The sequence below is a fragment of the Bufo bufo genome, chromosome 6, assembly GCF_905171765.1.
Source record: "Bufo bufo chromosome 6, aBufBuf1.1, whole genome shotgun sequence".
Taxonomy (NCBI): domain Eukaryota; kingdom Metazoa; phylum Chordata; class Amphibia; order Anura; family Bufonidae; genus Bufo; species Bufo bufo.
In genome coordinates, this window is record NC_053394.1 from 428,375,166 (window position 1) to 428,399,447 (window position 24,282).

A 24,282-nucleotide genomic window follows, 5' to 3' on the forward strand; every position below is an offset into this window, starting at 1 on the left:
CACCACAGACTGTCCAGGAGTTGGCAGATGCTTTAGTCCAGGTCTGGGAGGAGATCCCTCAGGAGACCGTCCGCCACCTCATCAGGAGCATGCACAGGCGTTGTAGGGAGGTCATACAGGCATGTGGAGGCCACACACACTACTGAGCCTCATTTTGACTTGTTTTAAGGACATTACATCAAAGTTGGATCAGCCTGTAGTGTGTTTTTCCACTTTAATTTTGAGTGTGACTCCAAATCCAGACCTCCATGGGTTGAAAAATTTGATTTCCATTTTTTTATTTTTGTGTGATTTTGTTGTCCGCACATTCAACTATGTAAAGAACAAAGTATTTCAGAAGAATATTTAATTAACTCAGATCTAGGATGTGTTATTTTTGTGTTCCCTTTATTTTTTTGAGCAGTGTATATTGTAAGAAGGAACAAGGAGCCGTCATTGACGGAAGATACGTGTCACCGAGGTTCCTGGCCTCGGTGAGGTAAGAACCGGATTTTTTCCTGACGTGTCAGTTCTGTAGTGCAGTCTGACACTTCAGCTGTCAGAATGGCTGTAAAGCCAATCCGGGCCGGTTCTTATTGGGAGCAGCCAAAGAGCAGGGTGGGTGGCTGTTCCCCACGGTTCCAGGCCGGGTTTTGGCTGGGATATAAAAACTCAGCCAGCAAGTTCAGCTGTGTGGATTATCCTGAGGAGCTGAGGAGTCTGTGGTTTGAGACACTGAGGCATCTATTTGTGAGAGCCATAGGCTGGGGAAACAGGCCACTAAAGCCTGCTGCGGACTGTAGGTGAAAATTTCTTGATTTTCCTATTTTATGACGTAAAGTCATGATTTTATTAAAGACACGGAGGCGAGTATTGCATCAACTTTCTTTACTGATCTACCATAGCAGCAAAGAACAAAACTGGTATTACATAGAGAAAAAACCATGGTAACCAACTCCTCCCCACTATCTCAGTATATATAGGATCAGCCTTCTGGAATCCTCCTCTTTCTTTGCGAAGACCACCGGAACGAACGTAACTTCCAAACGTCAACAGAGACCTGGAACCGGAACTTCCAACAGCTGAGATCTTCAACGGAAGATGGTAATTTGAACCAAGGAACAGGAAACACTCCCCTGGAATCTCGAGTACGATCTGCACCGTGAAAGCCGTTCAACCTGCGAACAACAGAAGAAGGGGACCAAATAATATGTGATTGAAAACCACCCATTCCTGCAATTCTGAAGAATGCAAAGCAATAAGCAAATAAATAATACTTATAATAACATAATAATAATAACAATAATCCCATTTGCGTGTCTTTAATAAAATCATGACTTTACGTCATAAAATAGGAAAATCATGAAATTTTATGACAAGACACGGAGGCTCGTATTGCAAGTTTAAAGCCTAGAAACCACAGACGCAAAGGCATGAGAAGGTGGCCTGAAATAGAACTCACAAAAAGTGGACACCCTAGACCAGTCCGCTAACTTCATTACATCCTCCACGCAAGCACCAGAGACAGTCATAGAGGTAGCTGCCGCACTGTGGACTGAATGTGCAGTGAAGATACTAGAATCAATACCCGCCAAGGAAAGGATCCACTTAACCCAGCGTGAGAGGGTCATGCTGGTGACAGGAGCGAAAGGTCTGCGAAAAGAGATGAACAGATGAGGGAACTGTGCCGAACGAAAAACGGAGGAGCGGGACTCATATTCCTGAAGGCAAGCCACCGGACACAGCTGAGGAGAAAGAGGGAAAGCAGGATATGCCACCGAACGGATATTGGTCTTGGTCCGTCTGGAGATATTAAAATGAACACCCTCCGGAGGTAACGATCTGGCGTCATGATCCAGGGCGCGCACGTCAGAAACCCTTTTACAGAAAATCAAACAAAGCAAAGTGACCAGCTTGGCCGACAATTGGCGAAGAGACAACAAAGAGTTCAATGGCCAGTCCGAGAGGAATCTCAAAACCACCGCAACATCTTAAGTGGTGGAAAAACGAGGTCTGGGAGGCCGGGAAAGGCGAGACCCCTTGAGCAAACGCCGGACCAGAGGATGTTGCCCAGCAGGACAACCCTCGAAACCAATATGTCTGGACGAGATAGCCGACCTATATACATTAATGGTGCGATAAGCTTTACCCTCGTCATACAAAGAGGACAAAAAGGAAAGAATCGCACCTACAGGAGCCTGAAAGGGATCCAAGTCGCGGGAGGCGCACCAGCGAAACCAAGAGTTCCAGGAGGATCTATAAGCTCGTCTTGTGCCTGGAGCCCACGCGCTCTCCAGTAAGAATGTAGTTGTGTCCGAAACCCCTGAGATGTCCCAGGAACTCCTGAGACCCTGCAAGCGAGGAGACATAAGGACCCTGGCTGAAGAAGGGGGTGAGATTCCCCCAGGGGACCCCGGAGAAGAGACCGGAGATCCGGGAGGAGGAGTGGATAATCGACCAGCAGATCTAGAAGCTGAGGGAACCAAGGCTGGGCTCTCCCATAAGGGACGATCAGGATAAGATCCGCCATCTGACGCTGGATCTGCAAGAGTACCCGTGGAATGAGGGAAAAAGGTGGGAACGCATACAGCAGAGCATCCCCCCAGGGCTGGAGAAAAGCATCTATGGCTTCCGCCGATGAATCCGGCCGCCAGCTGAAGAACCTGGGTAACTGGGTGTTCAAACGGGTAACAAACAGGTCTATAGAGGGGAAACCCCAGTGAGAAGCTAAAGCAAGGAAAACCTGCTCGTCTAGCTTCCAGTCGCTGGAGTCTGACATGTAACGAGAGTTCCAGTCCGCCAAAGTATTGTGCAGGCCAGGAAGATGCTCCGCCACTACCATAATGCCCCGGGCTAGGCAAAACTCCCAAAAATCCTTCGCAAGGTGAGTAAGGACTGAAGAACGTGTTCCCCCCAAGCCGTTGACGTATCGGACCGCGGACACATTGTCCATCCGCAATCTGATACAAGACCTGATGGTGCCATTGGCGAAGCTGCGAATCGCAAATGACCCTGCTAGCAATTCTAAACCATTGATATGGAGGCGTGTCTCCCACGGGGACCAAGGTCCCCCCGTAGACACCCCCTCGCAGTGTGCGCCCCAACCGGGTAAACTGGCGTCTGACTCGATAATAAGGTCTGGTTGCGGACCAAAAATCGCCTTGCCATTCCATACCGTGAGGTTCTGGATCCACCATTGTAACTCGTCCCGTGTCTCTTTGTCCAGAACAATGGTGTCGGCATAGGAAGACCCCGCCCGAAGGTGAGCAATCTTCAGGCGTTGCAAAGCCCGATAGTGAAGCGGGGCTGGGAAGATGGCCTGAATGGAAGCTGCAAGGAGCCCGATAATCCGAGCAAGATGGCGAAGGGTGAGATGAGGACGTACCAAGGTATGCAGCAGCTCCTTGCGGATAGCGTGAATCTTGGTCAAAGGAAGGTGGAGGGTCTGGGAAATGGAGTCCACCCTGAATCCTAGAAACTCTATCGAGGTGGATGGGCTGAGGCAGGATTTTTCCTGGTTGATAACAAATCCCAGGCTGGAGATAAGGTTGGTGGACATGTAACATAGTAACATAGTAACATAGTAACATAGTACATAAGGCCGAAAAAAGACATTTGTCCATCCAGTTCGGCCTGTCATCCTACAAGTTGATCCAGAGGAAGGCAAAAAAAAACCCTGTGAGGTAGAAGCCAATTTTCCTCACTTTAGGGGAATAAAAAATTCCTTCCCGACTCCAATCAGGCAATCAGAATAACTCCCTGGATCAACGACCCCTCTCTAGTAGCTATAGCCTGTAATATTATTACACTCCAGAAATACATCCAGGCCCCTCTTGAATTCCTTTATTGTACTCACCATCACCACCTCCTCAGGCAGAGAGTTCCATAGTCTCACTGCTCTTACCGTAAAGAACCCTTTTCTATGTTTGTGTACAAACCTTCTTTCCTCCAAACGCAGAGGATGTCCCCTCGTCACAGTCACAGTCCTGGGGATAAATAGATGATGGGATAGATCTCTGTACTGCCCCCTGATATATTTATACATAGTAATTAGATCTCCCCTCAGTCGTCTTTTTTCTAACGTGAATAACCCTAATTTTGATAATCTTTCAGGGTACTGTAGTTGCCCCATTCCAGTTATTACTTTAGTTGCCCTCCTCTGGACCCTCTCCAGCTCTGCTATGTCTGCCTTGTTTACAGGAGCCCAGAACTGTACACAGTACTCCATGTGTGGTCTGACCAGTGATTTGTAAAGTAGTAGGAATATGTTCTCATCACGGGCATCTATGCCCCTTTTGATGCAACCCATTATCTTATTGGCCTTGGCAGCCGCTGCCTGACACTGTTTTTTGCAGCTTAGTTTGCTGTTTATTAAAATTCCTAGATCCTTTTCCATGTCAGTGTTACCGAGTGTTTTACCATTTAGTATGTACGGGTGACTTGCATTATTCCTTCCCATGTGCATAACTTTACATTTCTCAGTGTTAAACCTCATCTGCCACTTATCTGCCCAAGCCTCCAATCTATCCAGATCCCTCTGTAGTAGTATACTGTCCTCTTCAGTGTTAATTACTTTACACAGTTTAGTGTCATCTGCGAAAATTGATATTTTACTATGCAAGCCTTCTACAAGATCATTAATAAATATATTGAAGAGAATAGGGCCCAATACTGACCCCTGAGGTACTCCACTAGTGACAGTGACCCAATCTGAGTATGTACCGTTAATAACCACCCTCTGTTTTCTATCATTGAGCCAGTTACTTACCCACTTACAGACGTTTTCTCCGAGTCCGAGCATTCTCATTTTATATACTAACCTTTTATGAGGTACAGTGTCAAATGCTTTGGAGAAGTCCAGATACACGACATCCATTGATTTGCCGCTGTCAAGTCTAGTACTTACCTCCTCATAGAAACTGATTAAATTAGTTTGACATGACCGATCCCTCACGAAGCCATGCTGATATGGCGTTATTTGCTTATTTCCCATAAGATGCGTAAGTGATGTAACAGGAGCTGAGGGGTCTGTGCCATAATGAGGATATCGTCTAAGTATATAATCATGCGGACCCCCCTGCTGCGTAGCCATGCAACCACTGGCTTCATTAACTTGGTGAAACACCAAGGGGCGGAGGATAGACCGAACGGCAGGCAGGTGAAACGCCAGATCTGGCTGTTCCAATAGAAGCGGAGCAGGTCTCTGGAAGCAAGGGCTACGGGGACAGTCAGGTAGGCGTCCTTGAGATCTAGTTTGACCATCCAATCCCCAGGGATGAGCATATCTCTCAGTAGATGGATGCCCTCCATCTTGAAATGACGGTATTGTACTAGGGAATTGAGAGCTCTCAAGTTGATCACCGGGTGCATCTGGCCACCCTTCTTTTGTACCAAAAACATGGTACTGATGACACCCTCAGAATGTGTGGGAGCACGTTCTATTGCACCCTTCTGGAAAAGCTCCAGAAGTTCTGAGTGAAGCTGTTGTTGGGAAGAAGTGGGATGCGGTGGGGGCGGGGTGAGGAGTTGCCCCGGGTGGGCGACCAGGTCTATTACAAAACCCTTGACAGTGTTTAGAATCCATGGGTCGGAGGAGATCTCTGACCAGACATGGAAAAAATACTGGAGTCTGCCCCCGACACACTCGACTGAAGAATGAGGAGGAGAAATATGGGATGGACTTACCAACTGGTCTTCTGGAACTGGGGGCACCCCTAAAGCCTCTGGAACGTCCGGGAGCGCCACGTGAAGGAAAAAAGGAGGGTTGGTATCTTTGATCCTGCAGGGACGATCTGTATGTGTAGGAGCCTCTTCCCGTGGGAGTAGGACCGTGGGAGTAGGACCGGCCGGACAGTCGGCCCCTGGAACTGCCGGCCCTATTAGAGAAACGGTTGTTGAAAACCCGCTTCATAGAGGATTGCGCTTTGTCTAGCGCTGTAAATGCGCCCACATATCTGCCTAGCTCCTTGATGAAAGGTTCACCGAAGAGCAGGCCCTGGGCCTCCTTGCCCGCCTCAGTCAGTGCCAGGTTGGACAATTTTGGTTCTACTTTCATAAGAATTGCCTTGCGTCTCTCAATGGACAGTGAGGTGTTGACATTTCCCGTAATGCAGATGGCTCTTTGAATCCATTCGCCCAGTTCTACTGGGTCAACCAGCTTGCCCTCAGATTTAGCGGCCTCTGCCAAGTCAAAAATCATTGCCAATGGACCAGTAATGTCCAGCAGTTTATCTTGAACCGCCTTTTAAAGCCGAATCTAGCCCTTTTTTAGGATTGAAACCTGTCTTGGCTATAAATTGGACCATTTTAGGGTCGACAGAGGGCGTCTCACAAATTTTATGGGGTATAATAGGACGTGGGCATTCAGCGCGTAATTTGTTGCGCGACTCTCTTGATAGAGGAGTGCGAATCTTGGCCTCTAAGTATTGGGCCACAAGGGTGGCGGGCAGCCACTCTGCGGAACGAGGGTGGTGGAGTTCGTCCGGGTTAAACAGTGGCTCCCCTAATGAGTCTATTAATAGATCATCTGACTGACTATCAGAAGGGATGGGTGTGGGTCTAATGGCTAAGGGAATCTGTCCCGATCCAGAGGGATCCAGCGCCACATCTGCCAAATCATCCCCTGAGTCGTCCAAGGACTCTACATGTGCCTCCTCTATAGACTCTCCCTCAGAGTCAGTCACTGGCTCAGGCAAAATCCTGGCCGTCTTCCACGCACGCGATTTTTCCGCCTGGCGTGGACAGGCTCTCTTAGGCGGCATATCTGCGTGTTCAAGTGATGGAACTAGGCCATCTTTCAAGTTTGTTCTGGAGGCAGGTGGCAGTGTACTCTGCGCTAAAGCTGGTGTTGGATCTGAGGGCCCTGGGAGAACACCAAGTGCTTGGGAGATGGACTGGGATATAGCAGACGTCATGGAACCCATAGCCGATATGATGGCATTGGAGATGGACTGCTGCAGCAGAGTGGCATGGTCATCAGGAGATGGAATGACAACTACTCTGTCCAGGGAAGGGAGAGAAACTACCGGAGTAGGATTGTCCTGAGTAGGGGCCGCAGGCGTACTAGTGACGGACATAATGAGAGAAAAGGAGGAGGGAGTATATCACCCCACACCACCAAATATTAAAGGTGAAGAATCTGAGGAAGAAAAGGAAAAAATACCAAGTCAGGGGAGAGCACCCTAGTAATATATGCCAAAAAACGCAGGAGAAGGAGGCAGAAGGACTCACCAGAAAAGGCGCAGCAGCGCTGAAGTGAACCGAGCGCAGGGACAGGCAGGAGGAACTGACGTGCCCGGCAGAGAAGGCGGTGAGAATCCCGCGAGAAAACGGGGGCGGAGCCGACCAAGCGCGCAAAAGCAAAGACCGCGAAGAAGCGAAGAAGAAGCGAATTAAGGATGGCGCCCGAAATCCCGCCTATCGCGAGAACTCGGGCGGCTGAAGAGAAGGATGACGGAGATGAAAGTAGAAGGACCGGACAAAGTACAAGGTAAAGTTAACCCAAAACCCGGCCAGGGGGGAGCGGAGAAGGTATAGCACGGACCCAGAGAGAGGGGCCTGGATAACTGAACAAAAGGGGGAAAGAACTCCGGGTGGACAAGAACCAAATCAAAAAAACGGAGCACAGGCGCTTAAACCAAGCACATCAAACAAAACTGCCCCCAAGAAAGGGGCAAGTAAAATAAACTGACCCAATACAAGATAAAACAAACGTAATAAAGGAGAAAGTACTTATCTGCCATGGTAGCAGCAAAGAAAGAGGAGGATTCCAGAAGGCGGATCCTATATATACTGAGATAGTGGGGAGGAGTTGGTTACCATGGTTTTTTCTCTATGTAATACCAGTTTTGTTCTTTGCTGCTATGGTAGATAAGTAAAGAAAGTTGATGCAATACGAGCCTCCGTGTCTTGTCATAAAATCATCTGCTGACCAGGTGAAGTCTTTTTTAACTGTGAACTTTGTGTGGTGTGAACAGGCACCAAAACTGAACACTTACTTTTGGCTTGTTTACTTGCTATGTGTGAATAAACACTGAAACTTTGATTTATAACCTTGGTTTTTGCATCTGTACTGCGTCCGCTTACCCTGCCTACCAGAGCGAATCCCCACAATATATACACATTGTGGTAATATAAGTAGACTTATTAGGTATCGCCGTGTCCATGAAAACCTGATCTAAAAAAATATCACATCACCTTACCTCTTGGGTTAAAACATTAATACATATTAAAACGGAGCCAAACAAAAAAAAAAAAATTCTCCCCAAAAAAGGTAGCAAAAAAAACTACTCTTTCAGCAAAGAGACCCTGCAAAAACCAATTGGTGGTAAAACAAAAAAGGTGTATAGAAAATTTAGACAAAAACAGTAATTTTTTTAATTTTTATTACAGCACTGTTGATAATCTGGAGGAGCAAACTGGGTCGGTAGATTCGGATGAGACCCAAATAGAGACTCAGAAATCACCGGATGACGCCACAACAAACCCACCAGAGATGTCACAGCAAATTCAGACATCAAGTGGTCCAGAGGATACACCAGCAGAGATCCGTCCAGCACCAAGATGCTGGGGCCGGAATCCTCCTGTGCAAGCACCAACAGATAATCGTGCAGTGGTAGATAGTCGAGTACTAGACTATCTAAATAGAAATCAATCAGAGAGCCCTGAGGAATTAGCGGACTTGATTGTCCCGCAGGATTCTAGTGAGGGGGGCAAACTCCTTCCTTTTGGCCAGGCTTGTCGCAGATAAATACGGGAATACCGAGATGCCGCCAAAGGAGCTGGTGGGCTCCGGGTCCTTCCGCAGTGCTTTCAGAAAGGCTTCTTTGACTTGGTAGAAGTGTATCCTCGCCAGGACATCATGAGGGACCTCTGGAGCAAGGCTTGACGGCTTGGGGATCCTGTGAATGCGGTAAATAGAAAGGTTCATCTCTGAGAGACTTGGCAAGGCCTCTTTGAGTAAGGTTTTCAGCAGTGAGAGTAGCTGATCAGGGCCCACCGTTTCAGGCACACCCCGGAGTCTCACATTGTTTCGTCGACTCCGGTCCTCCATGTCGGCAACTTTAGATGGTAGCTTGCCTACCTCCTCCTCAAGGGCAGCGTTAGCATCTACCAGCAGATTATGTGAGGTGGTAAGTTCCGCCATCTTGCCTTCTAGATGCGAAGTGCGCTCTCCCAGCTGTGTTATTTCAGCTTGTACTTCCCTGAGAACGATGTGGAAGTCCTCTTTTATGGAAGATCGTAGGGAGTCCAGCATACTCCGGAGCAGCTCCTCTGTAAGCGGTGAGGAGCTATCTGATAGTTGTCGGGATGTGGCGCGAACTTCGCTCGGCGAGGAAGCGGAGAAGCCGTCACAAGATGGTGTGGAGGGCAGCTTCGGGCTTACGCGCAACGGCGGAATTTTGTGAAAGAACTCTGTGAGTTTCGCCGGAGCCTGGCGCTTCTTGACTCGCCCCATATGTGGACAGGATGCAGGAGGAGAGATCCTCATAAATTTGGTAGCAGTAAAGGCTGAGATTAAGCCGGATTGTAGTGCTGGAAGCGGAGCTCCTCAAGTAAGCAGCCAGCGCCATCAGCGTCTAGGCAACGCCCCCCACTTGTTATATTTTTTTTTGTGGAGGTGAGGTGACAAAAACAGCAATTCCATCATTATTTTTAACAATATTTTTACAGCGTTCACCGCGCATGATTAGTAACTTGATACCTTTATAGATCAGGTTGTTATGGAGGCAGCGATACCAATTATGTGTAGTTTGTTTATTTTTGAATAACTTATAAGTGAGTTATATGGGTTATATGCCATACATGCCATTTGGACGTAGGGTTGTGTCCAAATGCGTGAAGGGGTTAATATGCCTGGCATATATTTCTATACTTTTTTTAAAGCTACTTTTTATTTATTTTTAAAGGGGTTGTCCAGTATCATTAATGGAGTTTTCTGGAAGGGACATGTTTTAACATAGAGACACTGTATCGAGACAAGTCTTATTAGACTTGTATGCTCTCCATTAAAGACAAACCAATGACTGTAGAGTCTAAGGATTCGTTAGATATAAGATAATCACGCTACTACCAGATGATGGTGAATGGTACTGTTTATTTTTTATTGGTGGTAAATGTCCTCTTCGGTCCCTCTATGCCACTACTGGATGGTGTGATCAACACTGAGGGCAGAGTCCAACAAGTTACCATTTTCTTGTTGATGTTGTTATCCGTTGGCACGCAGGAGAGGAAAAAACCCCTGTGGAGGAAACCTCTAGGGAACCATGGCATAAGGACTACCCTTCCCTTGGGTACAAGAGGCAGCTTGTGGACTAGAAGCGCTGGCGGTCAATTCATTGATTCGTGGAAGAATCTTCATCAACTTCCTGCTGCTTCTCTGCTCCTGCTACTCTGCAGGTTATGACCCTCAGGTTACTCCTAGTGGCAGTTGGAAATGAAACTGAAGGACCAGGACTGTTATATCACAGTACCGATAAGTCGTCAGGAGAGTACATAGAGGTCAGAGGTTGGAATTTGAGGCTCATACAAGGACAGCAATTCTCGGTGGATTTTCCTGGTGAGTGTAATGTCATCAAGAGGCTCTGCTATAACATGATGGTTTTCTCCCACTGATCTATTGTGGACATCTGTATATATAGTGGAGCTGCTCACTTCCAGTGGTTTATCCTCCTCCAGATCCTGTGGACGATCTCTCTCACAATTCTGCCAAATGTTCTGCCAAGAGATAAAATAGCATTGTAATAGTGGTAACCATCTGCACTTTTACCCTGTAGACCCATCAGCAGACTATAAGCTTCCATCAGTGAATGGACTCCACACCACACTCTGCTGATAGAATTACAGGTAATGGAGGGAACTTTCAATAATCCCCATATTTCCCTCTCTTTTTTACGATGACCTACCTGCGATGACGTATGACAGGTTCTTGTATTGGCTTTATGACCTGCCATCTGGCATTGGCAAAAGTGAATCCACAGAATAGCTTTTGATCTTTATCGGCCATTGGTGGCTTATTGGCTTCGGTGGAGGATAGGACATCATTTATTTTTTTCGATGTCATCACTGGTGGCTGTGGAGAGAAGATCCAAGATCCTGTGTTTAAAAGAAAGGGCACAATGGAACTTTACTACTACCCACATATTCCCTGGATCCTGTACTTACTGGTCCTGGTTGGAATGGTGGACAAGCTGCTGCTTCCTCTATATCTGTCCACTCGATGTCCATGAAAAATGGATGTTCCCTGATGTTACATACCGCTAACTGGCGACTCTCTGGTGACTTGATTAAGAGCTGGAAAAAAATATATTGAAGACATTTCAGAATTGTAGATCACACTTTCCAATGTAGTCCCTAGTTTTCAATGTCATATTTAGCCGCTGTTGTACTCCTATATATTTTTATACTCACCCTCTCTATGAGGTCTCTGGCTTGTGGGTCGAGTCGTTTTGGGTAGGTGGGAACATCGTTGATCAGTGACTTCTGAATTTTTTCAGGAAATATACTGGCAGAGAATGGATATTTGCCAGTAGCCATCTGATATATCGTCACACCAGCTGAGAACCAGTCCACTGCCGTGTTGTAGGGCTTCTCCAGAAGAATCTGTAGAAATATCAGGTTGACAATAAAAAAATAAGAGCATTGTCCAGAGCAGCAGAAGTCATGGAGATGTCCAGCCCTATGCACAATGAGAAGCACATAGATGATTCCTCACCTCGGGTGCCATGTAGCTAAGAGTTCCGGCATATTGTGAGATCTTCCTTTCCCCAAAGATGTTCATCACGGCAAGACCGAAATCGGCAATTTTCAAGTGACCGGCGCTGTCCATTAAGATGTTTTCTGGTTTTATGTCTCTATGTATGATGCCTCTGTTATGGAGAAACTGCAGCCCACAGATGATCTCAGCTGCAAAAAATCTGATCACAAAAAAAGAGAAAACATCAACATTGAGACCAATAAATGATATAAAGATGGATGTTCCTGACAACTATTGTCTTTATCTAAGATATCTATGTTCTGCCTTACCTGGTGACTGGAATGGTGAATGGGGCTTTGGCATGTATGAGGTCACCTAGGTCTCCTCCGCTGAGAAACTCCATGATGAAGAAGGCATAGTCCTGTGATAAAGATAGAGCATATCATGTAAGTTTCAAAAAAACTTAACTAGGGAATATTAGAGTGCATATATATACCCTGCTTTGGAGATGTTATGCTTCTCAAGTAGAAGAAGCCAGAGGTTTAGGTTGACCTACCATCATAGTGCAAGTCTTGGAACTCATTTAAGTACAACAATGTTGGCAAAATTAGGATGGGGTTGGAAAGAACTGACCTACTCACAAAACCCAGTAGTGAATAAGACTCTTACCTTGGTCTGGAAGGTGGCATAAGCATGGGTGAATAGTGGACTTTTCCCAGTCACCTCCAGGACCTGTCGCTCAATCAGAACGTTGTTACTAAAGTTCTGAAGCAGGACCCTCTTCTTCACCAGCTTCACTGCCAGTTGTTGTTGGCAGCCGGGATGTGTGGCCAGCATGACCTAGAGGAGACAGAACATTAGAACTTGAGGAACGGCGCATCCTGCCATGAGAAGACGTGAAATCTTGATTTTGCTATAGTCATATTACTACACATAAGGAAAAAGTGACAACAACTCCTGATACTTACTTTACCAAAACCACCCTCTCCAAGAATTTTATGGAAGGTGAAGCTTTCCAGTCCAGTCACAATGATGGGGGTTTCTGCTGGGGTTGTCACTGGTAGAGAGAAGAGACATTATAGTTAATATTCCTGCGTTTGGCCTCCAATAGTAATTACGTTATGAGAGGATAAGAGTTTTATGGGGCATGAAAGACAAAAATGCTCATTAATCATGTTCATAAGTGGGCAAACCCATTGATACGTTATTGGGGGATATTGGCTCTAGGTGTCTTAGATCTGCACTCACCTGACAGCTGTTCCATCTCAGTGTTATAGGATGTGCTTGGTCCATCTTCAGCTTTTCCCCCTGTCTTTTCTCCCCTCTTCCTCTTTTTTAGGATACTCTCCTGTATAGGGCTTCCAGGTCTTTTTGAAGCCTTGATCATTTTTTCTTTGCCGCCATCTTTCGCCTTCTCTGATGTTTCTATTCTCCTCCTCTTATTTGGCGGCTGAACTCTCCTCTTTCTCTTCCTTTTTCTTTTTTTGGGAAGATTCTTTGGAATCTCCATGTTCAGCCCATAGATGTCACTGGGTTGAGGAAGGTCCTGTGCGCCTTCAGCGCGTTCCATGATGACACTTGGAACGGCTTGGCTTACAGGCCCTCTTTTCTGGTCTTTGAACAAAACCAAAATTTGCTGAGCGCAAGTAAAAGTCGCCTTCACCCGTCAAGTGATGAAGAAATATGGCCGAAAGTCAGGCTGCAGAAAGCTAGAATCAATTGTTATATGACATCACAAAGGCATCTGTGACATCACCACATTCTAAAGGTCACATGACTTTACAGAGATACCAGTGTCATGGCTGGCTGTCAAAGGTGACATGACATTACGGGTACCTGTAACATCATCAGCCTGGCTGACAGGCCTGTGTTTATCAGCAGTTTTAAAGGTCCATGATTTTCTATTTACTAAGTCTCTCTAGCATTTATCATTTATATTATATCCAGTTTATTCCCAGAATAAAAACTCTCCTCTACAAACAGTTTAACCATGGAACAAGATGCAATTCTACTCTAATTATGCATCTTGTTAGGGAAAATGATACATTGTGTCCAGGGTAGACATGGCGTCCCTTCATTCAGCTGATTGTCGGCGACAAGTTACACAAGGATAGACATTCCTAAGGATACATCATTAATATTTAGGACACGAATAAGACATGCTCTTTCTTTGAAAATTAATGGGTCTGCACCCGTTCCATAAAATTGCGGAACAGATGCGGACCCATTCATACAGTCGTGTGAATGAGCCCTAAGGTCTGTTAAGAACGGATAAACTGTCCATTTTTAACAGACTTTTTTTTTTTCACTGATGCCTTTCTGAGAAATGGGCATTCAAAACGGACCCATTTAATTGTATGGTTTAGAAGCAAATTTTTAAATTTTTAAGAACATTTCCAAAACCCACTTTTTTAAGGACCAGTTCAGTTAAGAAGTCACTTTGTGGGGCCTTCATAGTAGAAACCGCCTATAAATCACCAAATTTTAGAAAATACACCCCTGATTTTACACCTCCCCTGATTTTACAAACTTTATTAAACCCTTTAGGCGTTCCATAAGAATTAAAGCAAAGTAGAGGGGACATTTTAAAATGTGACACCCCCTAATGCACTGCAAAAATAGAATCTAAATATATAAAAAAAATATTTACAGTAAAAATAGCAAAGGTGGAACAGCACCCGTGATGAGTTTAGAAGGGAGTTGTCGGAAACTTCACGTAGCGGTGACGCGGGTGTAAAGAAACGTCCCTACATATACACCAAGCAGCTGCGGTTCTTAAGAGATATCATGGAGTTGCGGCCGTAAGTAAATATATATTATTACATTTTTTTTATTTTTACTGACAAGTGACGTACTATTATTACACTGGGGCGAACCTATGGCACGGTTGCCAGAGGCGACACTCGGAGCCCTCTCTGTGTGCACCTGCACACAGGAAAAAGTCTATGGTGTACCAATTTGACTTGTAATTTCTCTGCCATTCATCATCGAGGCCCTTGCTGGGTTTTCTAGGCAACCTGTTAGCAGGGATGGGCAAAATGCGGCTCGCCAGCTGTAGCAAAATTACAACTCCCAGCATGCAAAGTCTGTCTACAGTTAACAGCCTACAGCAGGGCATGGAGGGAATTGTAGTTTTTCAACTGCTGTAGAGCCGCAGTTTGACCATCCCTGTGTTAGTGGATTAGGCAATACAGAAGTTTAGTAATGCATTGAAAAGAGGTTCAGACCCCCAAAAGTTGAAGTTTCAAGGTACCAATTGTGGGACAGAAATAAATGTTGAAAAAAAGGCCAATACATTTTTTTAATTAAACAAACTAAAATTTGTATATATAAAATATATATATATATATATATATACAGTCATGTGAAAAAATTAGGACACCCTTTGAAAGCATGTGGTTTTTTGTAACATTTTTAATAAATGGTTATTTCATCTCCGTTTCAACAATACAGAGAGATTAAAGTAATCCAACTAAACAAAGAAAACTGAAGAAAAGTCTTTTCAAGATCTTCTGTAAATGTCATTCTACAAAAATGCCTATTCTAACTGAGGAAAAAGATAGGACACCCTCACATGTATTCCCTCTTAAATTGGCTCAGATCTCACACAGGTATATCACACCAGGTGCACATAATTAGTAGATCGTTACTCTGCATGTTGAATGAGGCTTGCCCTATTTAAACCTCAGACATTTAGTTTGGTGTGCTCCTGACTGTTGAAGTGAGAGTGAGCACCATGGTGAGAGCAAAAGAGCTGTCAGAGGACTTCAGAAAAAAGATTGTAGCAGCCTATGAGTCTGGGAAGGGATTTAAAAAGATCTCAAAAGATTTTGAAATCAGCCATTCCACTGTCCGGAAGATAGTCTACAAGTGGAGGGCTTTCAAAACAACTGCCAACATGCCCAGGACTGGTCGCCCCAGCAAGTTCACCCCAAGAGCAGACCGCAAGATGCTAAAAGAGGTATCCAAAAACCCTAAAGTGTCATCTCGAGAACTACAGCAGGCTCTGGCTACTGTTGATGTAGAAGTACATGCCTCTACAATCAGAAAGAGACTGTACAAGTTTAACTTGCATGGGAGGTGTGCAAGGAGGAAACCTTTGCTTTCCAAGAGAAACATCGAGGCCAGACTGACATTTGCCAGCGATAAAGTTGACAAAGACCAGGACTTCTGGAATAATGTTCTTTGGACAGATGAGTCCAAAATTGAATTATTTGGACACAACAGCAGAGGACATGTTTGGCGTAAACCAAACACAGCATTCCAAGAAAAGAACCTCATACCAACTGTGAAGCATGGAGGTGGAAGTGTCATGGTTTGGGGCTGCTTTGCTGCAGCAGGACCTGGTCAGCTCACCATCATAGAATCCACGATGAATTCTACTGTGTATCAGAAGGTGCTTGAAGAACATGTGAGACCATCAGTTAGAAAATTAAAGCTGAAGCGGAACTGGACCATGCAACATGACAATGACCCAAAACATACTAGTAAATCAACCAAAGATTGGCTGAAAAAGAAGAAATGGAGAGTTCTGGAATGGCCAAGTCAAAGTCCAGATTTGAATCCCATTGAGATGCTGTGGGGTGACTTGAAAAGGGCTGTACGTGCAAGAAACCCCTCAAACATCTCACAGCTGAAAAAGTTCTGCATTGAGGAGTGGGGTAAAATTTCCTCAGACCGATGTCGAAGACTGGTAGATGGCTACAAGAACCGTCTCACTGCAGTTATTTCAGCCAAAGGAGGTAACACTCGCTATTAGGGGCAAGGGTGTCCTATCTTTTTCCTCAGTTAGAATAGGCATTTTTGTAGAATGACATTTACAGAAGATCTTGAAAAGACTTTTCTTCAGTTTTCTTTGTTTAGTCGGATTACTTTAATCTCTCTGTATTGTTGAAACGGAGATGAAATAACCATTTATTTAAAATGTTACAAAAAACCACATGCTTTCAAAGGGTGTCCTAATTTTTTCACAAGACTGTATACACACATACAGTACAGACCAAAAGTTTGGACACACCTTCTCATTCAAAGAGTTTTCTTTATTTTCATGACTATGAAGGCATCAAAACTATGAATTAACACATGTGGAATTATATACATAACAAACAAGTGTGAAACAACTGAAAATATGTCATATTCTAGGTTCTTCAAAGTAGCCACCTTTTGCTTTGATTACTGCTTTGCACACTCTTGGCATTCTCTTCAAGAGGTAGTCCCCTGAAATGGTCTTCCAACAGTCTTGAAGGAGTTCCCAGAGATGCTTAGCACTTGTTGGCCCTTTTGCCTTCACTCTGTGGTCCAGCTCACCCCAAACCATCTCGATTGGGTTCAGGTCCGGTGACTGTGGAGGCCAGGTCATCTGGCGCAGCACCCCATCACTCTCCTTCATGGTCAAATAGCCCTTACTTTCAAAGTTTTCCCAATTTTTCGGCTGACTGACTGACCTTCATTTCTTAAAGTAATGATTGCCACTCGTTTTTCTTTACTTAGCTGCTTTTTTCTTGCCATAATACAAATTCTAACAGTCTATTTAGTAGGACTATCAGCTGTGTATCCACCTGACTTCTCCTCAATGCCACTGATGGTTCCAACCCCATTTATAAGGCAATAAATCCCAATTATTAAACCTGACAGGGCACACCTGTGAAGTGAAAACCATTTCAGGGGACTACCTCTTGAAGCTCATCAAGAGAATGCCAAGAGTGTGCAAAGCAGTAATCAAAGCAAAAGGTGGCTACTTTGAAGAACCTAGAATATGACATATTTTCAGTTGTTTCATACTTGTTTGTTATGTATATAATTCCACATGTGTTAAGTCATAGTTTTGATGCCTTCAGTGTGAATCTACAATTTTCATAGTCATGAAAATAAAGAAAACCCTTTGAATGAGAAGGTGTGTCCAAACTTTTGGTCTGTACTGTATATATATATTGTAAGAAGGAACAAGGAGCCGTCATTGACGGAAGATACGTGTCACCGAGGTTCCTGGCCTCGGTGAGGTAAGAACCAGATTTTTTCCTGACGTGTCAGTTCTGTAGTGCAGTCTGACACTTCAGCTGTCAGAATGGCTGTAAAGCCAATCCGGGCCGGTTCTTATTGGGAGCAGCCAAAGAGCAGGGTGGGTGGCTGTTCCCCACGGTTCCAGGCCGGGTTTTGGCTGGGATATAAAAACCCAGCCAGCACGTTCAGCTGTGTGGATTATCCTGAGGAGCTGAGGAGTCTGTGGTTTGAGACACTGAGGCATCTATTTGTGAGAGCCATAGGCTAGGGAAACAGGCCACTAAAGCCTGCTGCGGACTGTAGGTGAAAATCATCTGCTGACCAGGTGAAGTCTTTTTGCACTGTGAACTTTGTGTGGTGTGAACAGGCACCAAAACTGAACACTTACTTTTGGCTTGTTTTCTTGCTATGTGTGAATAAACACTGAACTTTGATTTACAACCTTGGTTTTTGCATCTGTACTGCGTCCGCTTACCCTGCCTACCACAGCGAATCCCCACAATATATACACATTGTGGTAATATAAGTAGACTGGGTTAAAACATTAATACATATTAAAACAGAGCCAAACTTTCTCCCCAAAAAAGGTAGCAAAAAAAACTACTCTTTCAGCAAAGAGACCCTGCAAAAACCAATTGGTGGTAAAACAAAAAAAGGTGTATAGAAAATTTAGACAAAAACAGTAATTTTTAATTTTTATTACAGCACTGTTGATAATCTGGAGGAGCAAACTGGGTCGGTAGATTCGGATGAGACCCAAATAGAGACTCAGAAATCACCGTATGAGGCCACAACAAACCCACCAGAGATGTCACAGCAAATTCAGATATCAAGTGGTCCAGAGGATACACCAGCAGAGATCCGTCCAGCACCAAGACGCTGGGGCCGGAATCCTCCTGTGCAAGCACCAACAGATAATCGTGCTGTCGTAGATAGTCGAGTACTAGACTATCTAAATAGAAATCAATCAGAGAGCCCTGAGGAATTAGCGGACTTGATTGTCCCGCAGGATTCAAGTGAGGGGGGCAAACTCCTTCCTTTTGACCAGGGTTGTCGCAGATAAATCCGGGAATACCGAGATGCTGCCAAAAGAGCTGGTGGGCTCCGGGTCCTTCCGCAGTGCTTTCAGAAAGGCTTCTTTGACTTGGTAGAAGTGAATCCTCGCCAGGACATCATGAGAGACCTCTGGAGCAAGGCTTGCCGGCTTGGGGATCCTGTGAATGCGGTAAATAGAAAGGTGCATCTCTGAGAGACTTGGTAAGGCCTCTTTGAGTAAGGTTTGCAGCAGTGAGAGTAGCTGATCAGGGCCCACCGTCTCAGGCACACCCCGGAGTCTGACATTGTTTCGTTGACTCCGGTCCTCCATGTCAGCAACTTTAGATGGTAGCTTGCCTACCTCCTCCTCAAGGGCAGCGTTAGCGTCTATCAGCAGATTATGTGAGGTGGTAAGTTCCACCATCTTGCCTTCTAGATGCGAAGTGCGCTCTCCCAGCTGTGTTATTTCAGCTTGTACTTCCCTGAGAACGATGTGGAAGTCCTCTTTTATGGAAGATCGTAGGGAGTCCAGCATACTCCGGAGCAGCTCCTCTGTAAGCGGTGAGGAGCTATCTGATAGTTGTCGGGATGTGGCGCGAACTTCGCTCGGCGAGGAAGCGGAGAAGCCGTCACAAGATGGCGTGGAGGGCAGCTTCGGGCTTACGCGCAACGGCAGAGTTTTGTGAAAGAACTCTGTGAGTTTCGCCGGAGCCTGGCGCTTCTTGACTTGCCCCATATGTGTAATGACCAGCGTCACGCACAGGGAGGAAAAAGGGAAAGCCCTGCCCAAGGGAGCGGGAAAGGTGGTGAACCCCGAACTCACCTTGCGGCTGGCACCTGACTGCCCTGACATCCCTAGACGGGTTCCTCACCCGTGCGGCGATCACGTGCCTAAACCCTGGCTTTCCCTAAAATGTGCCCTAGATAGTGAACGGGCCGGTGGGATCGCTAGTCCGCACCACTGTCACTAAGAGGGAAACACCAGGGAGAGGACAGACAAAACAGACAAACACATACACCCAGGTGGGCGACCACAATAGACCACAAAGGTCCAACAGGGATCTGGAGGGTAGCGTACTGGACCAACTACCAGAGAACGCAGCAACACAGCTCCAGAGGGTCAGAATAGATGTCCAGGCAGGAAGCTCTATATCTGGCAACCAGAGAAGTGTGAGAGGGGAATATAAGGAGGTTTGGGAGTGCTGGATAAGGAACAGCTGAGGAGAAGGAGCTACGGATCCCTGAGTGAGCCAAAAGGGTTTGCAAAGCAAACCCAGAAAGCTACCATAAGGAAACCGCCCTATCTTACATAGAGCGTGCAGCCAACCGCTGCGACTTCCTGACCCCGGGTATAACGGAGTCAGGCGTGGTTCTTGACACCCTCGTGACAGTACCCCCCTCTCTACGAGGGGCCTCCAGGCACTCAGGACCAGGTCTCTCAGGATGAGAGGCATGAAAAACCCAAACTAGCCTGTCGGCGTTTACCTCAGACGCAGGAACCCACATTCTTTCCTCAGGACCATAACCTCTCCAATGCACCAGATATTGAAGAGAGCGGCGGACCCGACGAGAATTAACAATTTTGGATATCTGAAATTGTAGATTACCATCCACGACAACAGGAGGGGGTGGCAGCGGTGACAGTTCTAGAGGTGGAACATATTTTTTGAGTAACGACTTGAAAAACATTATGGATTTTAAAAGTCTGAGGTAACTCCAGGCGAAAAGCCACGGGGTTGATGATGGCTACAATTTTGTAAGGGCCAATAAACCTAGGACCCAGTTTCCAAGAGGGAACCTTCAATTTAATATTCCTAGTAGACAACCACACATAGTCATTCACTCCTAGGTCCGGACCTGGCGACCGTCTCTTATCAGCCATGCATTTGTATTTACCTCCCATATTTTTCAAGTTAGCTTGCACCTTCTGCCATATCGATGAAAGAGATAACGAAAACCGTTCCTCTTCGGGAACCCCAGAAGACCCCCCCTCTTTGAAAGTACAGAATTGGGGATGAAAACCATATGCACCAAGAAATGGTGACTTGCCAGTGGATTCCTGACGACGATTATTTATGGCAAACTCAGCTAACGGTAAATATGATGACCACAACTCTTGGTTTTCAGACACAAAACATCTTAGATATGTCTCAAGGTTTTGGTTGGTACGCTCAGTCTGTCCATTCGACTGAGGATGGAAAGCTGAGGAAAAGGACAAGTGTACCCCCAAACGGGAACAAAAAGCTTTCCAAAATTTAGAAATAAACTGGGTACCCCGATCCGAAACAACATCGGAGGGGACCCCGTAAAGCTTCACGATTTCACTGACGAATACCTGAGCAAGAGTCTTAGCATTAGGTAGTGCGGGTAATGCAATGAAGTGTACCATTTTGCTAAACCTGTCCACTACTACCAAAATAACTGTTTTACCCGCAGACAAAGGTAAGTCAGTGATAAAATCCATTGACAGACATGTCCACGGTCTATTGGGAATGACGAGTGGTAATAGAGACCCTGCAGGACGTGTATGTGAAACTTTTGCGCGCGCACAGGTAGAACAAGAAGACACAAAATCCAATACATCCTGACGCAACCTTGGCCACCAAAAACGACGAGACAATAGCTCCAAGGTTGCTTTACTACCCGGGTGCCCAGCAAATGCCGAATTATGATGTTCCTTTAATAATTCGAAACGTAGGTTCAACGGTACAAACAATTTCTCTGAGGGGCAAGAGACCGGGGCGTCCCCCTGGGCCTCTAATACCTTCCCCTCCAGAACAGAGTGTACCGCAGAAACAACCACTCCTCTTTGAAGAATGGGCACCGGATCACTCACATTACCCCCTCCAGGGAAACAACGAGAGAGTGCATCAGCCTTGGTATTCTTTGCCCCAGGACGATAGGTAATCACAAAGTTAAACCTGGTAAAAAATAGCGACCACCTAGCCTGTCTAGGGGTGAGACGCTTAGCTGATTCGAGGTAGAGAAGATTTTTGTGGTCCGTAATCACAGTGACGGGGTGGACTGCCCGCTCTAAAAAGTGACGCCACTCCTCAAACGCAAGTTTAATAGCTAATAGTTCCCTATTGCCAATATCGTAGTTCTTTTCTGCTGCAGATAGTTTTTTAGAAAAGAAAGCACAAGGACGCCATTTGCCAGGAGACGGACCCTGAGACAGCACATCCCCCACTCCCACCTCTGACGCATCGACTTCAACAATAAAAGGCTGAAAGACATCAGGTTGGACTAGTACAGGTGCTGAGGTAAACCTCTCTTTTAGAGAGGAAAAAGCAACTTTAGCGGCGTCAGACCATTTAGAAAAATCAGTCCCCTTCCTAGTCATGTCAGTAAGGGGTTTTACAATAAGTGAATAATTTTTAATGAATTTCCTATAGAAATTCGCGAAGCCCAAGAACCGTTGTAGTGCTTTGAGGTTCTCAGGAAGATCCCAATCTAAAATTGCCTGGACCTTCCTAGGATCCATACGGAAACCTGAAGCAGATATAAAATAACCTAGGAATTGTATCTCCTGAACGGCGAAGACACATTTTTCAATTTTAGCATATAATTTATTCGTCCGTAGGACCTGCAGTACTTGTCTGACATGCACCTCATGTGTTCTCAGATCAGACAAATAAATTAAAATATCATCTAGGAATATTACCACAAACCTGCCGATAAGATGACTAAAAATGTCATTAACGAAATGTTGAAAGACGGCAGGAGCATTGGTCAGACCGAAAGGCATAACTAGATTTTCATAATGCCCCTCAGGGGTGTTAAAAGCTGTCTTCCACTCATCCCCCTCCTTAATACGAATCAGATTGTAGGCCCCCCTAAGATCAAGTTTGGAGAACCACCTAGCACCCGCAATCTGGTTAAACAGGTCAGGAATGAGAGGAAGAGGGTATGGGTCTCGGATGGTTATCCGATTTAATTCGCGAAAATCTAGGCAAGGACGCAGGACCCCATCTTTCTTTTTAACGAAGAAAAACCCTGCAGCCACGGGTGAAGAAGAGGGTCTGATGTGTCCCTTAGCCAAGCTCTCGGAGATATAATCTTTCATGGCTTGTCTCTCTGGACCCGAAAGATTATATAACCTAGTCTTGGGTAATTTTGCGCCGGGAATAAGGTTAACCGAGCAATCATAAGGACGATGAGGTGGTAACTTCTGACAACCCTTTTCAGAAAAAACATATCCGAAATAAATGTAGGTAGGGTAGTTATGGAGGCGACTAAGCAATTGCTATTTAAGCAATTTTCTCTGCACTGCTCACTCCACTCCAATATCTCCCTGGCCTGCCAATCCACCACTGGATTGTGCGCTACCAACCAGGGAAGACCCAGCACTACCGGAGTGGGAAGCCCCTCCAGAACATAACATGAAAGCATCTCGTTATGGTGGTCCCCTACCCGAAGGTGTAAATTATGAACAATGTGGGTGAGGTTTCTCTGAGACAGAGGAGCAGAATCAATAACGAATATGGGAATAGGTCTCTGTAGCGTACAGAGAGACAAACCCATAGTGCGGGCAAAATGGGCATCTATCAAATTTACCCCTGCTCCACTGTCTAGAAAGAAAGAAATAGTCTCTGTCTTATCACCAAAAACAATAACCGCTGGCAACACAAATTGCGATGTACGTATGGAGGAAACATATACCCCCCGGCTGACATCCTCCACACAGCCTGGGGTTAGTAGTTTTCCGACGGTCTTTTGTTTCTGAGGAAATGACCCCTCTCCCCACAAAAAAAACAAACCCCACGCCTACGGCGAGCCTCAGGAGGACGGACCTGACGAGTAGTTCCTCCTAGTTGCATAGGCTCGTCTAAGTCCGTACAGACTAACTGCTGCTTGGGAGGGGTTACCAATTGCTCCGGTTTTTTCAACCTGTCCCTAAGGCGTCTATCTATTCGGATAGAAAGGGACATAACCGCATCAAGGGAAAAGGGGGTCTCATATATTGCAAGCGCATCCTTAACCCTTTCGGATAACCCAGAGCAGAACTGACTCCTGAGAGTCGGGTCGTTCCATTGGGTATCTGTAGCCCACCTACGGAATTCAGAGCAATACTCCTCTACCGGCCGCTCTCCTTGTAAGAGTCTCCGTAATCTTGATTCAGCCAATGCGACTCGGTCAGGGTCGTCATATATGAGACCCAAGGCCCCGAAAAACTCATCCACTGACCGAAGAGCCTGGGAATCAGTAGGTAAAGAGAACGCCCAGGACTGCGGGTCCCCCTGCAGCAGGGAAATAACAACCCCCACCCGCTGTTCTTCATTACCAGAGGAGTAAGGGCGCAGTTTAAAATATAATTTACAGGCCTCACGGAATGTCAAAAACTTGTCCCTTCCCCCAGAAAATCTGTCAGGGAGAGGGACCTTGGGTTCCGCAACAACCTGGTTACCAGTAGCAACCGCTGGGCTTGCGGTCAGTTGTAATTGCTGCTGTTGCTGGAGGACCGACGCCTTTAATCCTGCCACCTCCAAAGACAGGCCATGAAATTGTTTGGTCAGAGCAGCAATTTGATCCATACTGGATTCTAAGTAGGTAAAAAAAAAATGATAATTTTT

General features: G+C 45.7%; 1 protein-coding gene across 1 annotated transcript; it reads right to left on the bottom strand.

Moving 5' to 3' along the window:
- Window positions 1-11,656: 11,656 nt before the first annotated feature.
- LOC121005813 (protein kinase C delta type-like) lies at window positions 11,657-13,244 on the bottom strand. The gene is made up of 5 exons (XM_040438575.1): window positions 12,923-13,244; window positions 12,643-12,731; window positions 12,344-12,514; window positions 12,004-12,095; window positions 11,657-11,894 (listed from the first exon to the last, which is right to left on the bottom strand). The coding sequence occupies exons 1-5, from the start codon at window positions 13,242-13,244 to the stop codon at window positions 11,657-11,659; spliced, it is 912 nt and encodes a 303-aa protein (XP_040294509.1).
- Between the last annotated feature and the right edge of the window lie 11,038 nt (window positions 13,245-24,282).